Below are 23,729 nucleotides of genomic sequence, written 5' to 3'. Positions count from 1 at the left end.
AGTACTCCTTTTCTTTTTGCGAATACAGACTAACACGGCTGCTACTCTGAAACAGGTCAGAAAGTAACTGATGATTGAACTGCCCAGTCTATTATGTGTGACCTATTCACTTCTGAAAGAGAGTATAGGAATTTCCCTCACCACTGATTTTTTTTCTGGCCAAGTTGCATATGAATTTTATGCATTAGCTGGTGTTTACTGAGAGCTTTTAGTATGTTTTCCTCCTTTTGTGTAGCAAAAGAAGAGATGAAGACAGGCCTCACACAATAGTTCATAATGCATACAAACAATGAGGCTGAATTAAGGTTGTACAGGCAATTTCCTAACTTTTGAATGCTTCACTTTGTATCCTTAACGTTGTTTGATGTCATTGTTTTTGTGTGTGTAATTTTGTATATACGGTGTAGGAGCTGATATACCAGTAGGATAAGTAACAAAACATCTGATTACAGCACCAGCATGGAAATGGTTTAAAAAAAAAATTATTAAACCATCTACAAGCTATTCCATGTGCTAGTAAAATAATGGCAATACTAGAATATTCCACATTTGTCAAACAAGAACCTAAGAATCTGTCTTTTAAAGGCTCTGTTTTGATAGCAGAAAGGATAAAAAAAAATAGTCCAGAAGCCTGCCAACAAAGAGACTGCTCTGTCTGATTGACTGAACAGTTCTTGGTCAGATTCTCAGATCATTTGCTATCCTTGCAACTTGTTTTACAAAATGAGCTCCAGAATGAGGTTTGTCATCATGTATTCTCTGTCCATGGACATGATGTCCTTTTTCTTATTCCGAATTAGATGAATACAATGAAATCTGTATTTTACATATTTATTAACCTGATTCTCCTCTCTGTGGTATTGTAAACATCTTCACTGCTTTTTTTTTTTTTTTTTTTTTTTTATATAACTGAGAGAAGACAAAAAGGTTGAGGTATCATTATGATCACTGAACATTTACACTTTTTTTTTTAAGCATGTTTCTGAAGAAACTATTGTTTAGTTAGTTTATTTGCTAAGTGGAAAACTACCCCTGAGTGGATTGAATTCTCTCTTTTGTATTATGCCCTTCACTTTCCCAAACATAACTCTAATGATACAGTATTTAAATGTCAAGTTTCAGAGGAACAGCCGTGTTAGTCTGTATTCGCAAAAAGAAAAGGAGTACTTGTGGCACCTTAGAGACTAACCAATTTATTTGAGCATGAGCTTTCGTGAGCTACAGCTCACTTCATCAGATGTTTACCGTGGAAACTGCAGCAGACTTTATATACACACAGAAATCATGAAACAATACAGCCCCGCAACCTGAAGCAAATACTCACCAACAACCACATACCACACAACAGAACCACTAACCCAGGAACTTATCCTTGCAACAAAGCCCGTTGCCAATTGTGCCCACATATCTATTCAGGGGACACCATCACAGGGCCTAATAACATCAGCCACACTATCAGAGGCTCGTTCACCTGCACATCCACCAATGTGATCTATGCCATCATGTGCCAGCAATGCCCCTCTGCCATGTACATTGGTCAAACTGGACAGTCTCTACGTAAAAGAATAAATGGACACAAATCAGATGTCAAGAATTATAACATTCATAAACCAGTCGGAGAACACTTCAATCTCTCTGGTCACGCAATCACAGACATGAAGGTCGCTATCTTAAAACAAAAAAACTTCAAATCCAGACTCCAGCGAGAAACTGCTGAATTGGAATTCATTTGCAAATTGGATACTATTAATTTAGGCTTAAATAGAGACTGGGAGTGGCTAAGTCATTATGCAAGGTAGCCTGTTTCCTCTTGTTTTTTCCTACCCCCCCCCCCAGATGTTCTGGTTTAACTTGGATTTAAACCTGGAGAATGGTCAGTTTAGATGAGCTATTACCAGCAGGAGAGTGAGTTTGTGTGTGTATGGGGGTGGGGGGGATGTGAGAAAACCTTGATCTATGCAGGAAATAGCCCGACTTGATTATGTAAAGAGTTGTCACTTTGGATGGGCTAGCACCAGCAGGAGAGTGAATTTGTGTGGGGGGGTGGAGGGTGAGAAAACCTGGATTTGTGCTGGAAATGGCCCACCTGTTGATCACTTTAGATAAGCTATTACCAGCAGGACAGTGGGGTGGGAGGAGGTATTGTTTCATGATTTCTGTGTGTATATAAAGTCTGCTGCAGTTTCCACGGTAAACATCTGATGAAGTGAGCTGTAGCTCACGAAAGCTCATGCTCAAATAAATTGGTTAGTCTCTAAGGTGCCACAAGTACTCCTTTTCTTTTTATTTAAATGTCAAGTAATTAGTTGTCCCTTATGTTAACTTTAGGCTTTAGGTGCCCAGTTCAAAGGGATTTGGGTGTTTAACTCCTTTAGGTTCATTTGAAAATCCTTTGGTTAAGTTTAAACCAGCCATTTCAAGTGTTTTGTTTTTCCTAAAGAAACATGTTGATATTTTTGGCATTGTGATAACTGTCCAAATAAAGCTGCCAGTTCTCCATTGTACATAATCAAAAGTACAGGCTTCATTATGTACTCATAGGTGTCTGACTTTTTTGAATGACACCATTCACGTAAAAATGAGCAGACAAATTGTGGAATTTTCTACTGGAAAGCTTATAATCTATGCAGTCTGACTTGAGAAATTATATTCCAGGTTTTATTTTTGTGTGATTTCTAAAGGTACACAGCATGTCCAAGGCTGTTGCCACTTACATCTGAACTTGTATATTCATCTAAGATCACTCCTGTAAGCACTATGTGTATTTGTGACTTTTGTGAACAGTGTCTTCAGCTGCAAAGTGCCAGAAAAATCTTAACTCTTTTATAAAGAATAAACAGCTTTGTTCAATATATGAGAGAAAAGGGCCTCTGCTTTCAGTACAACTTTTCCAGTGACCATGGGTGCTTTCAGTTACAATTCCCTTTTTTTTTCACTTTTTTGTATTTAAATAGGAGAACTATATTTTGGGCTCTTGTTGTACATTATTTTTGCATTCTCCTCCAGCACCTAGTGATCCATCTTAAAAAACTAGTTTTTCCTCTACGTAGCTTGTAGATGGCAACACTTCCTTTGGTGTCTAAATGGTTCAACTTCTAGGTCTACTAAAGGATCCAGGTCTCCTTAGGTATTCTTTGTTCAGAATTAGATGTGTGATATATTGATAATGCTGAGTCCTGTTTCTGGCATACAGAGGGTTAAGGGAATTTTCAGCCTCACCAAAAAGTATGTGGTTAAGGTACTCAGGTGTTGGAAATGTTCTCAGCAACATCAGTCACCTAGGATCATGATCATCTGCTGTTCTGGGGTAGAGATTACTGTGCTTAATGATTAGCTACTATAAGCAGCAGCTGATGCCAGACTCTACCCCCTTTACACCTAATTAGCCTCATTAATGAGCTCTTCTGCTCTCTGCAGAGAGGGCTTCCTCTTTGGAATAGGAGGCAAAAATACTTTGCCCAGGTAGATGTGCTGAGTTAATTATTGCCCACACCTGCAAAGCCATGTGACTCTAACAGTGATGTTGCTTAGCTGAAATTGTGCTTGTTTACAGTGACCACGCTAGAGGATATTAACTCTTTAAATGCCTGAGAGCTCTTTTTAAAGTCTTTTTGAACATATTGCATAAAGCATAAAACTAGACACCCAAGGATCTTATGCTTAAAAACCCACATATGTATGTCTGACCTATATGTAGTGTGTAATCATAAAAAAAAAAAATTCTTAATTGAGCCCCTGATGCTACAGTGTATTCGATGTCTTGTTACATGAGCTCTGAATTCCTGGATACGTGTCTATAAATGAGCAACTTTTAGATTTGGAGCAGCATGCTTTTGAAGCACTAAAATCTGCTCTGTACAAACCATAGAAATCAGGGAAACAAAATGTCTTCAGTCAATTATTGAATCTGCCAATGAATAGAGTCAGCTAATTAAGAAATGTTTTCATGTAATTTTGAACACCAACAAATGTAATAAGTATCCATTTAAATTCTAGATACACAGACTACTCGAAGCTGGATATTTGACTGTGTTGCCCTAACAGCTCTATCCTCTTTAGAGTGAAACAAGCTATTCATTCATTAAATGGAATTTTAACAAAAATTAAATCACTGGAGGAAATTTCCTTTGCTGTCAGATAAAACATGCAGCAGCAAACTTGTGCAGATTCACGCTGCAGACTCAGCAAAGGCTGCAGTTTCTATACAAATGCTGCAAAGCCCCATAGGATTCCAATGCTTTTAAAGTAAATTATAGCAATTCCTGCCTAGAAAAGATATTTAAAAAATTAAAAATCTGCAGTCTGATGAAATAGACAGTTAGGACTCAAACTCTAGATTAAATCAATGGGATTTTGTTTCCCTTGACTTCAGTGGGTTTTGGATTAGATCTCTGTTCCTTTAAACTTAAAAAAACAAAAGTGTGGTCAATCTTTCTTCAGCGAGTATAGATGTGTAACCCTTTCTTTGGATGGCTGTCCCAAGACACTTTTTCATGTGCCCATATAGGATGATGTTTTATATGTAATTCAATAGGATACTCTAGCTGCATTGCTGAGTCCATCAGTCTAATCATTCAAAACACTTCTCACCATTCACGCTTTGTCCATTATTAAACATTTCTCATGGTACTCAGCTCTCCTGATTCTTCTTCTAGAAGTGTCCATCTTGCTGGAAAGCAACGATTGTAACACCAGCTGTGCAGGAAAGCACTTGCATGTTCTTATGTGGTCCAGTGGACTGGGAGGAAGGAAACCTGGTCTTTACTCCCAGCTCTGACACAGTTCATCTGTGTCTCCTCCAACCTCTCTGTAACTGCTTGTGCATTATTTCACCTGAGTTTATTTGGTGTGCAATTTATTGTTCCAGCGCTGAGAGTAAATTTAGTAAATCACAAAACATTGGGAAAAGACACAGTCCCTGCTGTCAGGACTACAATCTAAACAGAAGATAGAATCCAAAAAAGCTAAACTAAAAGTATGTTAAGCATGCAGAGCACTCAGAAGTTAGGAAATGAAAGAATTAAGTGTTGCCTATGCAACCTTAATTCAGCCCCTTTGTGTGTATACATTAGACAGTCTTTAATTACATGACCACATATGTCTGCTTCCACGGGATGCCTGCTTCATTCATTGAATGGCTAGTTATTCAATATTTCTTTTTATCCTCATTTAGTGTGTGACCCCAGGCCTTATTTAATGCACACCATCCAAACCCTGCACTGAATATAGAAATACTAATTTTTTCATGGATGTTTCTGTAGTGCTCTCACCATATCATCTACATGCTTCATAAACATTAATGGCTTCATCTTCTTACCACACCTGTGAGATTAGGTGGTATTTATAATCTTCATTTTATAGATATGGAACTGAGGCAGATGCAGAGAGATTAAATTTAAAAGTGTCCACTAATTTTGGGTACCCAATTTGAGATGCTTAGGAACTGATTTCCTTAGCGTTTTATAGCACTTTACATGTTCAAAGTACAGCTCCAGTCAATTTCAGTTCCAGCTGTGAGCATTCAGCTCTTCTGCAGATCTGGCCTCAGGGGTCTCAAGCTGGGCACCAGAAAATGAAGAACACAGAATTAGTGACCTGTTGTGAAAATTTTATGTTAAGAGTCTTGCCAAGCATCCCACAGGAACTCTGTGGCAAAGGCAGGTATTGAATCCACTGCTGCCAAGTGTCATTCAACTAGGTCCTTAACTATGAGACCGTCCTTTCTTTTCCTGCAATTCCCTACCTCAGTCACTCAGTTCTCTCAATTCCTGTGCCAGGCAGCCAGGAGAAGCAAGTGCAGGGCAAGTCCTGCTTAGCCCCAGCAGCCCTGGTTTAGACCATACTCCGTGCAGACAAAAATCTTCAGAGAATTTAACTGTTGAACTCCTAGCAAGTCTCTAATGAGCATGTGCAAACTGAAATACTATTATTTTTATTTTTATCTGAAGTATTATAGTTTGGACAAACTTGAGCACATTTTTGTGGCAAAAGGCTCCATCCCTGACATACGGGTGATCCCCTGCCAAATATCAAGCCTGCTTTGAGCTGCTCAGTGAAATGGTTGTAATATCTTTTTTAATATGAGCAAAACTTATTTTTCTCTAATCTTGTTCTTAGGAAAGGCTGAACCAGTTTAGCTGAAATATTTTTTTAAAAAAATCTGTCTAATGCAGATATTGGACATGGAAAATTTCAGCTCAAACAGTTTGGCAAAGTTATAAGCAACTGAAAATGGGGTCTTACAATGGCTACAGATGTTAACAGTTTCACCTATATATATAAAAATTTTCTCTCATGATTCAAAATAACTGTCTGTTTATAGCACCTATAGTACACGATCTTGTCATATCTGCTACTTCCTTCATTGGCTCTGTTTGTCTTTGGATTGGTGTGGGTATTTCTTCACATAACACAGTATGAAGCTGATGGCACAAAATAAGTTTTGTTGTCTGTTAGCTTTTTTTAGAGACACTCAGTTCACTTAACCACGTACAATCATCACTTACATTATCTGTTGCTGGATATATCCCATCTGTTAACACTCTTCTTTTCCTATAGTTGAGGATATTGCAGGAGGAGATACTCTATCATGTGTTGCAAAGCAGACTAGAATGAAAAATGGGATGAAAACCTCAAGAGAATTAGATTTGAAAAAATCTTCGATTAAAAATGCAAAATACAAGTTATTTCTCACATTTTTAGCTATTAACTGTTAGTATTTGTAGCCAGTGTAATATACAAAATGTACTTTTGCACATGGCCTTGCAGAGAATATAGTGACGGATGTCAAACTCATTTTAACAAGGTCTTTCTGCTCTTTAAAAAGGTGTGTATTTAAAGAAATCTTGCCCTAGTGCAGAGGGGATTTGGTTTTGATATGTTAGTGATAATTGAACTGGCATCAGGTCTCACCAACTGTACATAATCCTTCACTGTATGTGAGTCACAGAAATTCGCAGGCATTTGTTCATGAATATACTTTGAATTGAGTACAAGAATAAAGCATCAAAATGAGTGAAGTAGCAGGTATCTGAGACATACTTCATGAATTGTTAGTGCTTTTACTGATGTATGTGGAAGTGTTTAAGTTTAGGCAGTTTTCTGATTGCACTCATGGCAGCTATAGCCCTGATTCGTACATGAAAAGAACTTGTGGTTCCAGGGCAGATAAGAACAACTTTACAAGATGAAAATGATCATTGAGGGCGTGCAGGTCTGGAGGGGAGCAGAGTTGGCATTTTTTGGCCCTGCAAATAGCTGCCCATCTGCTCTCTGTCAGAATATGTTAGGAGTGCATCTGGATTCATGCCCCAGAGTTTCAGCTCTAAGCTGGTCATGTGGTTGTCTCCACGACAACTCAAGGAGCTGTGTAAACTGCTGCGCTCTGAGCCAGATGCTTCTCTGCACATGTGGTCTAATTAGATGGCATTTTTCCTCTTGCAAAAAAGCGCAGAAATGTTGCACAGTTTTCATGTTGGAAATGTGTGAGGATGGTATAATGGGAGTGGGAAGGAGTCACATGGCCAGATTTTAAATAATTACACTTCTGCAAAGCTCCACTTCAGTGTTACAGAGAGCTCTGAAATAATGCAGAACAAATCCCCTTCATTTACTTCATCATGGGTTAAGCACAAAAGGACATCCTAAGAGTGACGTGGGGAAAGGGAAATATACTTTTGCCTTCATACTGAATATAGTTTTCTCTGTATAGGACCATTTCAGGAAAGAATTTAGTGACAGTAAGAGGCATCTTCTTTTTCAGTGAATGTTAATACTGTTAGCATGGAGTTAGGAAGCCTCTCAAACTCTCTGGAGGCTGGAGATAAGGAAGTAGTGGAGAGATTGTAGGAGATGAGATACTCTGCTGAGGAGGAAGAGTCACTTTACAGGGAAGCCTGAGAAAAAGAAGAAAAGCAGGCCGGATATAAAAGGTCTATAGCTTTTGGATATGACAAAAGCAAATGAAGCCTATTTGTAAGGCAAGACCGAGAGATTCTACTTGGTTCAAATAAAGCAGGAGCTCTGTCAAAAGTGAATGGAAAGTAGAGATGTCAGGATGAGCTCCTTTTTTTTCCTGGCTATGGGAATAGGTTCCCTATAGTTTATAGCCATTCTGACAATGAATTCCGTTCTGACTAGGAGTGACACTTACGTTCTTGCTTCAGGTATCTGACTCTCTGTAGGGAAATAATGAGTGTACGAACATTAGAAAAGGAATAAGACATTTCTCCTTACTTTTTAAATGTAATGAATGCTATTTGGTATCCTTTTTCTACTTCTAAGGAAAAGTGTCTAGGGGTCATTCTGGACTTGATCTCACGATTCTCCTGTGTATTAACCAGAGATATGTATTATACATTTCTTCTATTCTGATAAGGATAATAAATGGGCAGTTGCCTTAGATCCAACATAGGTGAAATGTTTGAGCAGCTCTACACATCCCCACGAAGGAATGCTGTAATGTAACTATTAACAGCCTAGTGACCCAAGCTGTTGGGTCACAGAATCCCACGTGTATAAATAACTATAGTAAATATATTTTATTTCATTGACTGATTGGATTTCCCCAGAGATTGTTACGTAACTAGAATAGAAGAAATGTGATTAACCTTCCCAGAGGACCTAATACATTCAGCCTCTAAACAGGCTTCTCCTCTAAACCATCCTTTTTCCTCGGAATAACAGTCCTGCTGCATTGTCAATTAGCCTTTAGAATTTTCAAATTCCTCCTTTGTGTGTCCTGCTGAGGCTTCCCCACCCAATTAACAGGACAAGTAACATGAGGACAAATCAGGCTGCACTACAGGCTTTATAATAGACATTTATATTACCGTGGATATAGTGAGAGGGTTCATCGCTATTACATCCGTTTATTTTCACATATTAATAAATCCATCAGTGACTAGGTGTCCCTAGCTAGTGAAATTTAAAACTTGTTCTTCATTCCATTAGATTTATGTTATTTGTGGGGAGGATTATATTATTGGGTTAGGACAGAAGAGGATTGTTATGTGTTACTTTTACAGCTAAAGTTTCTCTCCTCTATTCCCAAGTTCTGCTTCAAGCTAGCCATAGTTTTTGTTGTCCTCTTTCCCCCCCACCCTACCCTCCACTGGTGGGATGTTATGATGCTTCCAACCTTCAAAACAGACATTGTACTCCAGCACAAAGCTAGGTGTGATTCTTGTGTTGCGATCATCTTACGTAGAAGTTACATACTTAATTGAGGAATCTTATTCTGACTGAAATACATACAATATGCTGAAGAGCAGTTTATTTGTGCAATTAGAAATGTCCACATTGGGAATTTTTCTTGATGCCTTATTTCTTTTGGATATTTTATCTCCAAAACTCAAGTACTCTTACATCTCTGACTGTCCTCTCTCTCACCCCCACAACACATGCATTTTTTTTATCCTCTGCTTTTTCATCTGTATCAACTCACTACTCATCTCTGAACCCTCAGGCATTTTGATATTGGAGGGTGACACTGTCAATATTGTTCTGAGGTCCCCAGCAGGACACAATGTCTGATGATGGGTTCTTGGTTGAATTAACAGGATGAAAGGTTGTAACCCCCATCCTTCATTTGCTTCTCTTGTTCTCACATTGGGTAAGATGTGAGGATGATTCTGAACTTTTAACGTTTTTGTGGTAGATTTTTTCTATCAATAGGTTACATCTGAGTCCCAGAAAACCTGGATTTGGGCTGGAAATGGCCCAACTTAATTATCATTCACATTGTAAGGAGAGTGATCACTTTAGATAAGCTATTGCCAGCAGGAGAGTGGGGTGGGGGGAGGTATTTTTTATGCTTTGTGTGTATAAAAGATCTTCTACACTTTCCACAGTATGCATCCGATGAAGTGAGCTGTAGCTCATGAAAGCTTACGCTCAAATAAATTGGTTAGTCTCTAAGGTGTCACAAGTCCTCCTTTTCTTTTTGCGAATACAGACTAACACGGCTGTTACTCTGAAACCAGTCCCTTCTTGAGTCACTCCATGGGATGGGAAGGAGTTTTACTTTCTTCAGTACAGTTCTTCCTCATGATTATACAGAGTATAATCTGACTGAATGAGTTTAGGCTTGATATAGTTATCTAAGAAATTAAAGGAAAGCAAAATATCTCCAGTCTTGATCTCTGGGAACATAGGCTGTCTCTAAATCCTGTCCACCTACTTTTCATTTGTGAAGTGGATCACCTTATATCTTCTATTAACAGAACATTCTGTTTAATATATTGAAATTTTCTTTGTTCGAATATCAACGTTTTCTTTGTGTGTGTGTGTAGCTTATCTGTATTTTCAATCCCACGCTCTTCGTAATATTTTGTCATGGTAGAAAATAGCTCATATGAGTAACAACACTGTAATTTTCTCCTTCATTGTAGTGTCACTAGTACTCCCACAATGGCTATAATAGAAAAGGACTTTTGCATTATAGAGGCTTTGAATCGGTAGCTGCTTTGCATGCAGCACTCATTGACTTCAATGAGAGTATTGCATATGGAGTGATTACAGAATCGGCCCCAAAATTACCTTGCCAGCTGAAATTTCTAATGATGAGACTGCACGCATGCCGCAGGGATTTTGTATAATAGTATCAACGTAGACCAGTAAAGGAGACAGTGTGGCAGTAACGTATATGCTGGGCATAGAGCACATTCCTAGCACAGGTAGTTAAATTGAGGCTTGCTTTCTGATCACGCTAAAGACTCTCTGCTCGTAGCTCCATACTATTACATCTTTTATGAGTCTTTAAACACACTAATGCATTAACATACCTCTAAGTAGGAAGAGGAAGAAATAGTCTTGTTGTTAAGGCACCATACAAGGACTCTGGGAATTGGGGCTCTATTCCATACTCTGCCAGAGACTTCTGTGAATTTGTGCAAGTTACTTGTTATCTTCGTCCCTTTGTTCTTAATCTGTAAAATATTGTAGCTCTGGAGGGGAGATTTTTGCCTGTTGGGTCTAATTAGGTATCTGGACTGGTTAATGTTGATCAGGTTTTGAGTTTCTTTTTTGGCTCGCAAGGTTCTTTGTTTTGCGTAATAGAAGTCTTTCAAAACAAACTATTGTGCAATCATTTCTTCCTCGTAATAGCATTTATATGCAAAATGTCTAATCAAATCTAATTAGATACAGTTAGATAAGTAGAAGCAATATCATTCTTGCTATGCCTTGTTGTGCCCTTAAGTATTGCAGACACCCAATTGTGTAGAATTAAAAATTCCGTTGTGATTTTAATATGCCTAAATAAGGTGTATGACTTTTTAAGATATTTAGGTTATTTTTAGAATTGATCACAATTCACAATCCACTGAATTGTTGATGGAGTAAAAGAAATATAATTGGTAACACTATTTTAATAACCATGATAGAAAAGATTGTCTTGCAAATCATATCGCTGATCGATGTATTTTTTCACTTGATATGAATTCTTAAATCCCTAATTTTGCTTTGCTCTTGTTGACTTAAGCTGTCAGTGACTATAGTGGTAAAAATGCTTCAGATAGCTGTAGTAGGTGTATATATTGAACATATTCTTTGTGAATAGATGATAAATCTTGAATCTTTTAGGGGTTTTTATCTTTCTGGTTTTGCTGCTGTAGGTATGGTTTTACTTGCATCAAAATGGACAGATCTGCTCCTTATCCAATTAAGACTTGTAAAGTGAATTCTCTCTGGCATTTTTGGAAGTGCCTATGAGTAAAATTTTCAAAAGCACCTGAGTCCCACTAAGTCTCATTGGTTTCAAACATCTACATAAAATCACTTGGAGAAGGCTTTCAATGAGACTTAGAGTGCTAATTGGCAGTCATTTTTTTAAAATGGGATTTTTGTTCACAAATCACTCAACAATCAGTCAACAATCCCCTCACCCCATCTTCATTCAGTGAAAAAAACCCTCATTTTGTGGGGTGAACCCACTAGGGTAGCCAGAATTCACTTCTGTGACTGTTTAGTCCAATCCAGATTAGGACTTGGGGAAACACATTGTGTGAGTCCATGTGGGCATTACAGAGCCGGATAGAGCCTGTCTGTATCTAGTAACATCAACAAAACATCCCTAGGTCCTGTGTCTTTTCTACTGAGGCTACAAACTTGCTTCTTCCCTGGACCCTCAGTAATTTCATATTACCAGGCAGGGACATATTGACTATGGTGATGGCTGGTGATCTCATGTCCTGTGATCGTTACTCGCACAATTCCTGTCCTTTTGTGAGATTATTACTGAAGTGGAATATTATTTTTGTGTGTTTTGAGCTGGCCAAACTCTGTGTCACTTGCAAAGACAATCTAATCTGCCAATAGCCAGTAGTAGTGAGTGTTTAGGCGAGTTGTCCAAGTTTTTTTGACATTGTAAACTCATAAAAAGAATGGTGCCCAAACACTTTGCCAGTTCTTAGATACCCAAGAAAACCCTAAAATTGACCAATAATAGAGATTGTGTATACATAAGAATGCAAGGTAGGGTACAGCCTGCATAGTAAATATGAAGTATATTTGCAAAAGCCTATTCCTTGCATTCAAATAATGTAAGTAGCTTCTGTTAGCAATCCAAATTTGTCACAATTGGTGGCATCCTAATAGACCTAATGCACTGGTCTTGCTCTTTTGAGTATTGGTTCTTAATTTATTGTTCATTATGACAAATGTAGTTAAATATGTGAGCGAGAGATTTCTTTGTTCCTGAGCAGTATCTTGAATTGCAAATAAAATATGGTATCATTTGCTTATTAGGATGTATTTGATCCATGCCCTCCTGATTCCATTACAACCAAGAAAGATAGAGATGAGCTTTCTTGTGCTGAATGTATGCACTGGTTATGGCAAGGTTATTTGTCATTGCAAAGAGAAACTGAAACGAGCCAATTGCCCTTTATATATCTATAACCAACTTAAAATTGTCTGTATGGAATCCTGCTGACTGAGTGATCATCTGTCTCCAGCTATGATAAGATAATCTTTACTTAACATTTCACTCACAGTTCTTGTAAGGTCTGCAGAGGAGTTGCCTTTCTTGGGGTTGCTGTTGCATATTAGTAGGATGATACTCGTGTCTTGGTTTCATTCTAATGCTGGCTGGAATTTGGGATGCTAGTTCCCAGAATATCACTGTAGGTTTCACTTTGTCATTGACAACATAGACAGTATTCTAAAGGCCACCGTTATGTGTAACATCAAGGTAATAAAACAAAACTATCTTAATCTCTTACATGTGCAGTATAGTTTCATTGTTCTTGCTGTATATTTGGGTTTTTGTTATCTTCACAACGTATTCAAATTGTGCAGTGACTAACCAACAACCTACAAGCTGTCACCTCGTTCCACCCACTTTTTCATTTAATGACTGAGGTACAGAACAGCTCTAATGGCTTGTGTGTTTATTAGAGAGGCTACATTGTTTAAAGACACGTACACACCAGAATGAAATTCAGAAGCACGCACCACATAGTGTCCGTGATAATGCAGGAGATGCTAGTCATATTTTCCATGGCATAGTTTTTTGGATTCTCTGAACAGGTCTCCAGTATTTTTACTCTAGGTACCAGATTGTAAGGCTGCATTTCTCCTTGCAAGACCCTCAGTGTTGAAATAATAATTCAAACTGGAGTTTAATGAGACGTGCTTTCTCCAGCAGTTACAGCAACAGCTATGTTTTCCTGCACCACTGACGTGCATCTAAGTGTCACCTCTTCTCTGCATGAGAAAGGACTTCTAGGCCTGTGAACTGCTGTGATTTCACCAAGTGGATAGGTCTTTCTGTCTTTTTGTCTGTATACATAGCCCTTCACAGGTGGCTCTTTGTTTCCTCATGTCTCCTAACCCTTCTTTAACTGCTTTGTCTGTGCCATGCACCATCCTGCCCTCTCTTCAGCCTCCATAGTCCTTTGCCTCCCTTCTTTTTAGATGATTTTTGTAGTGTTTAATGTGGTAGCTGTTGCCAGCACTATCCAACTGGTCTCCCTACTGCTCTGCTGAGTCAACCATTTCAGATACAATGCTTGTATTGCTGGCAAAGGTCTCCAGTGCTGCTGCTCCTATAGCCACTTGCAGAACATTTTCCTCTTCGGGAAGCAGTGATCTCCTTACAAGACGAGGGTGTCATAGCTATGCGATGCATGCTTTTCTCTTTCTCCTTGCCCTGTGGCTTCCAAAATAAACAGCAGCATTTGGAAGAAACTGACAGTGTTTGCAGCACTCCAGAACAGTGTGAGGTAAATCCCTTTTGAGTGGTACTTGTACTATCCTGGGCTCTTCATTTAGAGCTGCCTATCTTAAGCAGGAATTAAACATTATTTTAAAATGTAATTGACTTGCCAATTTAAAAATAACGAGGTTGACAACAAATTGCATGGCCAGAGTGAGCAGTACGCTGGATTGTTCAGCTTATAAATGGTCATGAGGTAGCTACGCTGTCTTAATGATCTTCATGATTCTGTGAGGAGATTTCCAATGGCACAAAGGACACTGATATTCAGTGAGAGATGGGCACATAGCTCCCAGTTTTACCTTTGAAAATGCCCCCCCTTGTATATGTGGTTATGAGCAAATCTCTTTAGAATTTGTGCATAATTTCTGTCACTAAAAGAAAGTTCTCCTGTGTCAAAACTTTACACATGTTTGCAATAGGATTACAATAGGCATACATTTCTTGCATCCACAATGCCAGATCCTGGCCTCTTTAGAGGGTTTGAAGTGGAAAAAGAGAATAACAGACATTTACATTTTAGATTGATAAAAACCTAAATTCTTACTGCTGGAAACTGCAAGTTAAATAGATGAAAGAGTTGTTAACTGATGTTGTTATAATGATGGTCTTATGCTTGAGCAAATCCATTACTTTCACAAAACACCTGCATCTCCGAGAATTTTCCCTTTGCACGATGTCACCTGTCAGTGACAGCAGAGCTGATTATCTGTATAATTTACAATTGACTACATCTGTTAAGAAGACAGTCCTGTAATCCATCTTTTCTTTTTGTAATGAAGCTGAGGATGGGGTTAAGTAGTATGAGTTTTCACTCTCCTTCAGGTCATGGAGGATAACTGGTACTAATGGATTCTAAGCCAGAAAACTCACGTCTTCACATGAATAATTAAAGTCGGTTTGTTGGGTTGGTTTTTTTTTTTATTGTCCAGCAAAAGTGGAGCCTGAATTGGCTCTACAGAAGCCAAAAGGTCTATCAACCAGACCACCTAACTAAATCATTACTAGTTCGGGGAAGAAAGTGTGCTAACATTGTACCAGGCTTCTCTCTGCTTCCATGTTTATGTGTAGGGATAGGAGATCATTTCAATTGAATGGGGCGGAGTTGGTGTCATAGCGCCAAATGTTGTATAAAATGGAGCAAAATGAACTTCTATTTGATAGCGCTTTGCTCCTTCCAAAGAGTTCTTACCCTGTGTGATCTTTGTGGGAGCTTCAGAAGTTTTATAGGCTATGAAAGAGTAAGTTGGTTGTTCTCCTTTCAGATGTTTTGAAATGAAGGTTTAAATGAAAGCCAAATCTTCTTCAGGTTTTTCTCTGATCACAGAGTAAATGTATATAGACACACATGCTACTCTCTTTAGAGAACTCCATGTCCTGTTCACACTGGGACCCTGGCCATGTCAGTTACAAACATAGTGAGACAGAGCCTTTGTCAAGCATTTGAAATTGGGTTCTCAGGGCAAATCCCTGTTTATACTGGTCAAGGAGACTGTTAGAATCCTATTTGTGACACCATTTGTTACTGACATTGTAGCTACCCAGTCTCTGATCCCAGTAATAAATAGAGCCTTACACAAATAGCTTCACTAATATGAAGGGGGGCATGGCATTCCTGTGTGTCCAGAAGAGAATAGTTCCTTGTAGTTCATTTGGCGCGGTATAGCATTTGTAGTGTCTAAGTTTTCTAGATCACCTCTCTCTAGTTGTAGTGATCTGTGGCATTGTGACTCTCTTCTTTACAAAGTGGGGTAGTGACTATTTTACTTATATGCAAAGTTGTTACAAGGGGACATCATATTGGGCAAAAATACCAATTCCTTGTCAAATGTGATTAATAGGTTTTCCCATTTTCCAAACTCCTGTGTGCCTCAGCTCTCCTTTTGACAAGTGAACTCGCCCACCAGTCCCGTTCAGTCCCTTCAGTCCCCTCACACCTATTGCAGAGCTTGTGCCTGAGCTCTGAAAACAAACATAAACGTTGGCCATATTTAAGGTTGCAATGAGCTTTTTCACCAGACAGGCCAAAGGGATCAAAGCAATCTAGATACTCCCAGTGAAATGGCATGTGCCTTTTTACCTACCCAATTTTAGCAGTAATCATGAGTCCTGTTTCAAGCATTGGTTAGAAATAGAGTACTTGTGGCACCTTAGAGACTAACAAATTTATTTGAGCATAAGCTTTTGAGAGCTACAGCTCACTTCATCGGATGCATGCAGTGGAAAATACAGTGGGGAGATTTTATATACACAGAGAAAGTGAAACAATGGGTGTTACTATAAAAGGAAGATAATGTCTGTCTGTATCTGTATGAGTTTTTTCATGAAGTTGATGGATTTCCACTCCATACTGCTAAATTCAGTGCCTTGCATAATGACAGGTTTCAGAGTATCAGCCGTGTTAGTCTGTATCCGCAAAAAAGAAAAAGAGCCACAAGTACTCCTTTTCTTTTTGCGGACACAGACTAACATGGCTGCTCCTCTGAAACCTGTGGTTAGAAATAGTTACAGAGGGACATTGTTACCAGTAGACTCTTCCTGTCCAGATCTAATTGCTTAGCATAAGCACAGGGTGACAGTCAATCACTCAAGTACATAGAGCCCTGTATTATCTAGGTACAAAGACCCTTGAAATGCTGCCTTTTGCACATGAAAAGCCAGTGTAGATCATGGAGGTAAGACCATTCCTGTCCTGAGGAGCAAGTATACAGACATGTTCTGCAAACACTTATGTTTCTTTCTAGATCCTTTTTTAAAGAAACCCATTAAGGAGTATGTTACATCAGCCTAGCCTGGGAGACAGCAAAGGCGTGGAGTACGTACATCTTTGTAGTTCACACTTTCTCTCCCTACATACTGCAGTGATTGGGGTCCCCTAAATACCTATGAAAGTGATTCAGCTGAAGATTATACTGCTGAGATAAGATGAGACATTAATCATTGTCCAGAACTTTTGTCCAGTGTCACTTAAGAAACTCATTCCCATCTCCTCCAGTAATGCTGCACTGGCTGCTACTTTGCTTACTGTGGTAAGATTGAGACATGGCACATCCACCAATAGTTCAGATTCTTAAACTGAAGGATTTGGGGGGAACTGAAACCAAAACGAGCTCTTAAAGAGGGAGTTCTGTCTTTCAGGCACTCTGCTGCCTAGTGTGTAGACTCTAAACTCTTTCCAGATGAAAAGCCCTGATTATATTTTTATATGAGCATGAAAAGAATTCAGCATTAATTTTACATCAACATAATTTTATCATTCTTTGTTACTGCCATTTTTGAAACTTAATACATGAATTTACTCGCTATGCTGAGAATTTGTAGATTTAAATGTGGAGGAAATTTGTGCCCTTATGGCAGATGCACAGCAGACTTCAGCATTAACATAACTCATTAAAATAAGATAAAAGTAGAGCTTCAAAACAATCTCTGTCTTTTGCCAACAAGCCTGTGAAAAAGGGAAATTTCATTCAATTCAGGATATGAAAGTCTTCTCTTTCTGAACTGTGGAGAGAACACAAAGCAGAAATTACAGACTTGTTTGTGCAGGTTAACTCTCTGGGTCGATTCAAAGCGTGTTTTGAGGTATTTGAGGATTTGAATACACAAAACTAGAGAACTTTTTCTATGTCAGTTTCTTGAGGTATTAAATCAGAAAGTACCTTTTGGGGGAATGAAACCTCCCCCCCCCATTCAGTCATAGCAAAATGTGCAGAGAGCAAATGGGTTTTATCTTGACTGCACACAGTTTTTGTACATTATCTCTAAGTAACATGATTAAAGGCAGCTCTGTCCTTTCTCACTCTCTCTCATGTGTGAACTGAGAAGAACAGTAGTTTATCCAACTTCATATCAGACTTGTCTTTAATTTTTTTTTGAAGGAAAATAGAATAAAATGCAAACTCAGTTATTCAAGCAAAGCTGTTTCAGTGTTTCCAATGCTCTGAACTTTACAGGAGGAGCCAATCACTTTTTGTGAAGAAACGTTTGTCTCTCATCGTTCTACTGCCATGAGGCAGTTTCTTCAGAATGCTATTCAGCTCCAGCTCTTTAAGCAGGTATTGTTTTAATTGCTTCAGCATTGTTGTAGCTTATTTCACAAAAGAACTGTTTTTCTTATCAACATTATTCCTATGTTCTTTGATCTACACTAACCATGTACTCAGAAAAATTAGTTCCTTAATTTAGTAATTAAGATATATGTCACTCCTTCAACAGTAACTTAATTTTTATTTTCTGGCATGGATTAAACCCAATTTATAAGAATTTCTGTATTTTAATAACTATAATTTATGTTCCCCTCCAATTGAAGTCCATAGCAAAATTCTCATTGGCTTCAGTTTGAGCTGATGTGTCTGTAAGCTTCAGTGTATAAACTAGGGTATTACTGTGCCATTTCAAGAAGGCCAAAAACCACATCATTGACTGCTCTGAAATAAAGAATTGTCATACTGGTTGGCAAAGTGATATTCCTTTCTCCAGTCTACCTATTTAAAGGCTGTCCCCCACAAAGACTTTGGAACTTTGTCCTTCTGGAGAAAGTACAGAATAATCTTTTGAAGTGCAGTAGAATTGAATGCTTTATCTGTTCACACATTTTTATTATACTTCCCCTGTTTTAAAGTTTATTGATGGGCGCCTTGATCGTCTCAACTCTGGAGAGGGCTTCAGTGATGTTTTTGAAGAAGAGATAAATATGGGAGAATATGCTGGTAAGAAATATCTGTTCATTCCACTGATTTTGGATAGTATCCAATACCTTATACTTTGTGATTTAATAGGTCAGAGAAATCACTTGCCTGAGTAATTGTACCAGCTTCAGTCTATGGGTTGAAGTGTGTTGATTGATGCTGTCCTTTTTTCTCTGGAGATCTCAATCCCAACTTGGATAAATAAATATATCCTTCATTGTCTATTTGGCGTTACAAACCCCTGCCTTGTTCTGAGCAGTACTGTCTGGTTAGCTATCTAACACAAAACTAGAACAGGTCTTGCATGTCAGAACTGAGAAACTTTGGAATTAACCATTGACACCTTCTCTTTCTTTTTATGACCATTAAAAAAAACATTAACTTTCTCAAATCTATATGAGAAAATCCAGGAAAAATAATAATTCCATTTACCCACCTTTCTTTCGCCCACTGGCTACCTTGTTAATTTTTGGTTATTCTGTTCCCAGAAGGGGAAAAGGGTAGACATCTTCTTCTAAATATCTATACTTTACTACCACTAGACACAGTTGAACGCCAGCTTTTCTCATTTGTATCCCATTTCTTATCAATAAAGAATTTTCCTCTATATCACCAGGGAGTGACAGACTGTACCACCAGTGGCTCTCTACAGTAAGGGTAAGAATACAGTATTCTAATCATTGTCGTTCTTATTGGACAATTCAGTTATTGCACCATTATTCAATTTCACTGGCATGAGCAAGATCAGCTTCTATCCCACAATATTTAGTTTAGACCAGATAAAACTAACCTAGCTAAAAGATAATGTGCTGTTAATATGGAGCGAAGAACAGAAGGGAAAACATAGTAAGGAAGAAAAATTGGGAAACTGAGTTTATATTTCTCATATTTTTCAATCCTGGTTTTAGCATCTTGGAGGCCATATGAAAGGCATGTAGATATATGCTGTTACCTATTCTGAACAGAGTTCATTCTTTTTCTTTTTAATATTATTGTGGAAACCTAAGCTACAGTGAAAAGCTGTTCACAAAGCTGAACAATGTGAAGTACTGAATAGGGGATAGCATTGTTTGTTGTAGCCTAGTATAGGCTGCAAATGAGTTTATCTGCGTCTGCTTAGACTAATGCTCTATTTAATTGATATAAATTAAATATACTGTATAAATATTTATAAATAACTTGTCACTTTATGTGAATAATAAATGATGATTTTAGATTAATAATTGGGATCTAACTTTAAAGAGTCCCTCCCACCATAAGTGATACATTAAAATTATCCATAGTTAAGGCTGTGTATGACTGTAAAATAATTATTTAGGGAGAGCTCACCTTTTTAAATATATGATCCCATTTTTCTCTAGCCCTGATTATGAGTAGAATTCTCTAATGCACAAACAGCTAGGCTGAAAATGATCTTGATCTTTGTGCATTAAATACATTTAAAATACCAATAATGCTTAAAAAAATTTTTCACACTTGTTTACAAATATGTAGGATGCAAAATGGTGAAAGGAGACGAGAGTATTGGTGTGAATGAATATAAAATCCAAGTGGTTATGTTCAGTAGTTTACAATTTTTTTTTTTGTTAAAGTAAGATAAATGCTGTGTAATAACATCATAAATATAAGAATACATTGAAGCAAAATTTGGCTTACTTCTGAAAAAATAATTCTATGTTAGGATAAACTATCATGGAATTATATGGGATTTTATTCCATGGATTTTACCCATCTGCTCTGCACACAAGATTTAGTTATCAAATAACGTACTATGCAGCAAGAGTCAATGGTGTTCAGAAGATAAACAAAACACTAACTAGCCTAATAGATTATTCTGTCTGACATATCACAGCCTTATATGTCTTTTAGTGTGTCCTCTACACACAGTTCAGCTTTTCTGGAATTATGCTTAGATTGTAGTTGGATTTCATGTTGTCTCAATTCTTCCCTTATCCCAGTTTTTAGATATTAAGAAAGGCAGCATATCTGAGATATACAGAATCTGTAAGAAAGAAAACAAGGGCATGAAAAGGAAAGTGCACTGCAGAGAGTAGGGTTTTTTCAGTGAACGTACAGTCTTTCCTGTTGAGCTGGTAGGGTATTTTAGTATTAAACATGTTTATTACTTGAATGCAATAAGCAGGATACCCTTGGGGGTGATAAGAATTGTTATGGACACTGTTTAGTGAGAGCACCTCTGAAGAAGCCTCGATACGGTAAAGGGAGTGATTTTTATTATGAGAAACTGAAACCTTTATATTGCAAAGTTCTGTCCTAAAACATGATTTTAAATGGATCAGATTTGCCCTGGAAAAAGTAGTATCTAATCCTCGGTGAGAGAGTGGAACTATGTAACCATAAATAAAAATAAATTTCCATTTAGGCATATTGCTCTGATATCTAACACAATTGATACTTTCTGTTATTTCCTGTTTTAAAATAATAGCTCTGGACTGGCATTTGCTTTAACAGCCTCAATGAAAATGATTCCATTGTTACTGTAATTACAGAAAGGAAGTGGAGCCATTATAAATACAGTAAAGACCAAGGCTAACCCAGCCATGAAGACTGTCTATAAGTTTGTAAGTACTGAGTATTGTCTTATGACCCAGACAACTGAATCTAACTATGATGCTGTGTTAAATGAATCTGTAGATTAAAGTTTTTTCTCTATACTAACGAAATTATTTGAACAAGATAAATGCGTATTAACAATAAAGTGCTAGAGACTAGGCCATTAAGCATGTATCCGGAAATGTTTTTAATTTCTGTTCTTCTATTAAAATATTTTCTGTTTAACTGAAATACCAGTTTGAAACATTTTATACTAATTACACTGTAAAAGAAAATGAGTTTGACAGGTGATTTATCTTCAAAGTGCAGAAGTTGCTTTCCTATTTAGTAAATAGCACTATTTCCTGGAACGGTCCCTATATCCTGTACTAAACCCCTCTCCTATCTCATCATTACACTGTTGGAAATCCATTGTTACCCCTGGGCCTCTGTGAGTAGCTACATGGAAATGAGGGAATCCTCTCATTTGGCCAATTGTTCCAGTTTTTGTAAATGTCTGTTATTTTTCCCCAGAGATTTTTCATACCTGCTTATTTTGAGCCAAGCTTCTTGGGTTGTTTTCTAAATGAAAATCGTTCAGTGCTTGGTTAACATACAGCTAATAACTGTTATTGTAACATGGTTTATAACTGATCATTTCACTGCAGAGGGCTAAAATATATGGAAGCATGTCAGGATCTCTTCAATACTGAATTCTATGAAATATGACAAAAAGCAGTGAGATGTCTATTCAAACTATCCCTTATTTCCTGCCTCCAGCCTGACAAAGGTCCTGAGATTTAGGACCTGCCCTAGTAAAATGTAACTGGTATTCAGAACACTGCAGTGAGGAATCTTACAGCTGTGCTATTGCTGGTAATTGTCACCATGCAGCAGAGATAAATAATTAGAGAGAGGAAAAATCATGGAGGAGGAACTGGGGGGTGGTGGGAGGAACAAAAATCCCTGCTATCAAAACAGAGAAAACAAAATCTTTGCAGTATCATTAAAGGTTTTTTAACCTTTCAGGTTTGTATTTGTTTTTATAGCCAGTATGTTTTCAACTTGATGATCCAATTTTTCCTTCCCATTTTCAATAATCAGAGAAGGTGAGTCTTGGTGGACTTAAATCGAGCACAGTCGCTGCTGGAAATAGAAAGAGATTTTTAACTTACATTAATTTTTCATGCAGGCAAAAGATCATGCAAAAATGGGAATAAAAGAGGTGAAAAACCGCTTGAAGCAAAAGGTACTTGAAGTTCTTATTCAAAATGTATAAGCGCTTATGTATGAAATACTTAGCCACAAAAAGCATTATGTGATCAATAGAAAGCTGTTTGATACAGTGTTGTTAGCACACTTCAAAATGCATTACCAGCTGTCCTGGATTTTTCACACTGTTATAAATATTCACAGACAAAAAACTATCTTCAAATACATTAAGGCTCTGACTTAAACCCACGAAAGCCAGAAAATTGAGTGTTCCATTTATCGTGGTCCCTCGCCTGCCCGTTGTGCCAAGACATTGTGAGAGGGGGCTTTGCATAAACTGGCTGATAACGCCTACAGTAATGACAGTAAACTTTGCTCCAAATGGCAAATTGCCGTTATATTCCTCTGGTAACTTCTCAGGGGAAATAACCCAAGGTTTCTCATTGGACACATGGTTATCACATGTCATCAGTGTGAAGTTTAGGCACAGTGTTGTAGAACGAGGGTTGAAGTAATTTTTAAATCTGAATTTCTTGCAGTTTTAAGTTTGTCAGCACTTTGGCCTTATGATGATGACATTTTATTGTCTCTGAATTTCATTCTTTTTTGTGTTTAAACAGTAAAATTCAGGGAATGCTAAATTGTGTCTGATCAGTGTGGTATCCAATATTAATTGCTACTTTTGATGCTGTTGGGGTAGTCATATGGATACATATTATATGGATGATTCTGCCTTTAGGTTTCTTCTAGTTATTCTATTTAGTCTATAGTTCAGAGCCATTACAGTCTATTGGGAATACAAGGTAGCCAATTTAGTAACTGCAAAGATCTCACTCAGAATGTTTTTCTGATTTACTGCACCTTACACAACTGCTGAATTTTAAAATCAATATTTCAGTAATTTAATTTGTTATTCTCAAAATACCCAAAGCAATCTTAAGGCTGTGTCTAATGGATATATCTATTTTAAATATTAATGGAAAAGTTCCTTCTCTGCCTAAACTTGTCAACTTATAAGAACTGATGGGTTTTTACCACCAAGTAGTAAGAATCAACTC

At 37.7% G+C, this 23,729-nt stretch overlaps 1 protein-coding gene across 6 annotated transcripts in view; it reads left to right on the top strand.

The window, feature by feature from the left end:
• The window catches only part of DENND1A (DENN domain containing 1A), a 377,679-nt gene that overhangs the window by 296,518 nt on the left and 57,432 nt on the right, over positions 1 to 23,729 (top strand). For 5 of the 6 annotated variants that reach the window (XM_073313955.2, XM_073313954.2, XM_073313959.2 and 2 more), the window contains 5 exons: positions 18,172 to 18,273; positions 18,840 to 18,927; positions 19,523 to 19,563; positions 21,417 to 21,488; positions 22,652 to 22,708. In XM_073313955.2, the coding sequence (XP_073170056.1) occupies positions 18,172 to 18,273; positions 18,840 to 18,927; positions 19,523 to 19,563; positions 21,417 to 21,488; positions 22,652 to 22,708 (360 nt within the window). The remainder of the gene's footprint in view (positions 1 to 18,171; positions 18,274 to 18,839; positions 18,928 to 19,522; positions 19,564 to 21,416; positions 21,489 to 22,651; positions 22,709 to 23,729) is intronic. The other variant, XM_073313958.2, reaches the window with a different exon arrangement.

The sequence above is a fragment of the Lepidochelys kempii genome, chromosome 16, assembly GCF_965140285.1.
Source record: "Lepidochelys kempii isolate rLepKem1 chromosome 16, rLepKem1.hap1, whole genome shotgun sequence".
NCBI lineage: Eukaryota > Metazoa > Chordata > Testudines > Cheloniidae > Lepidochelys > Lepidochelys kempii.
The sequence above is the reverse complement of the archived record's forward strand: the minus strand, read 5'-3'. Positions and strand labels throughout refer to the sequence as shown.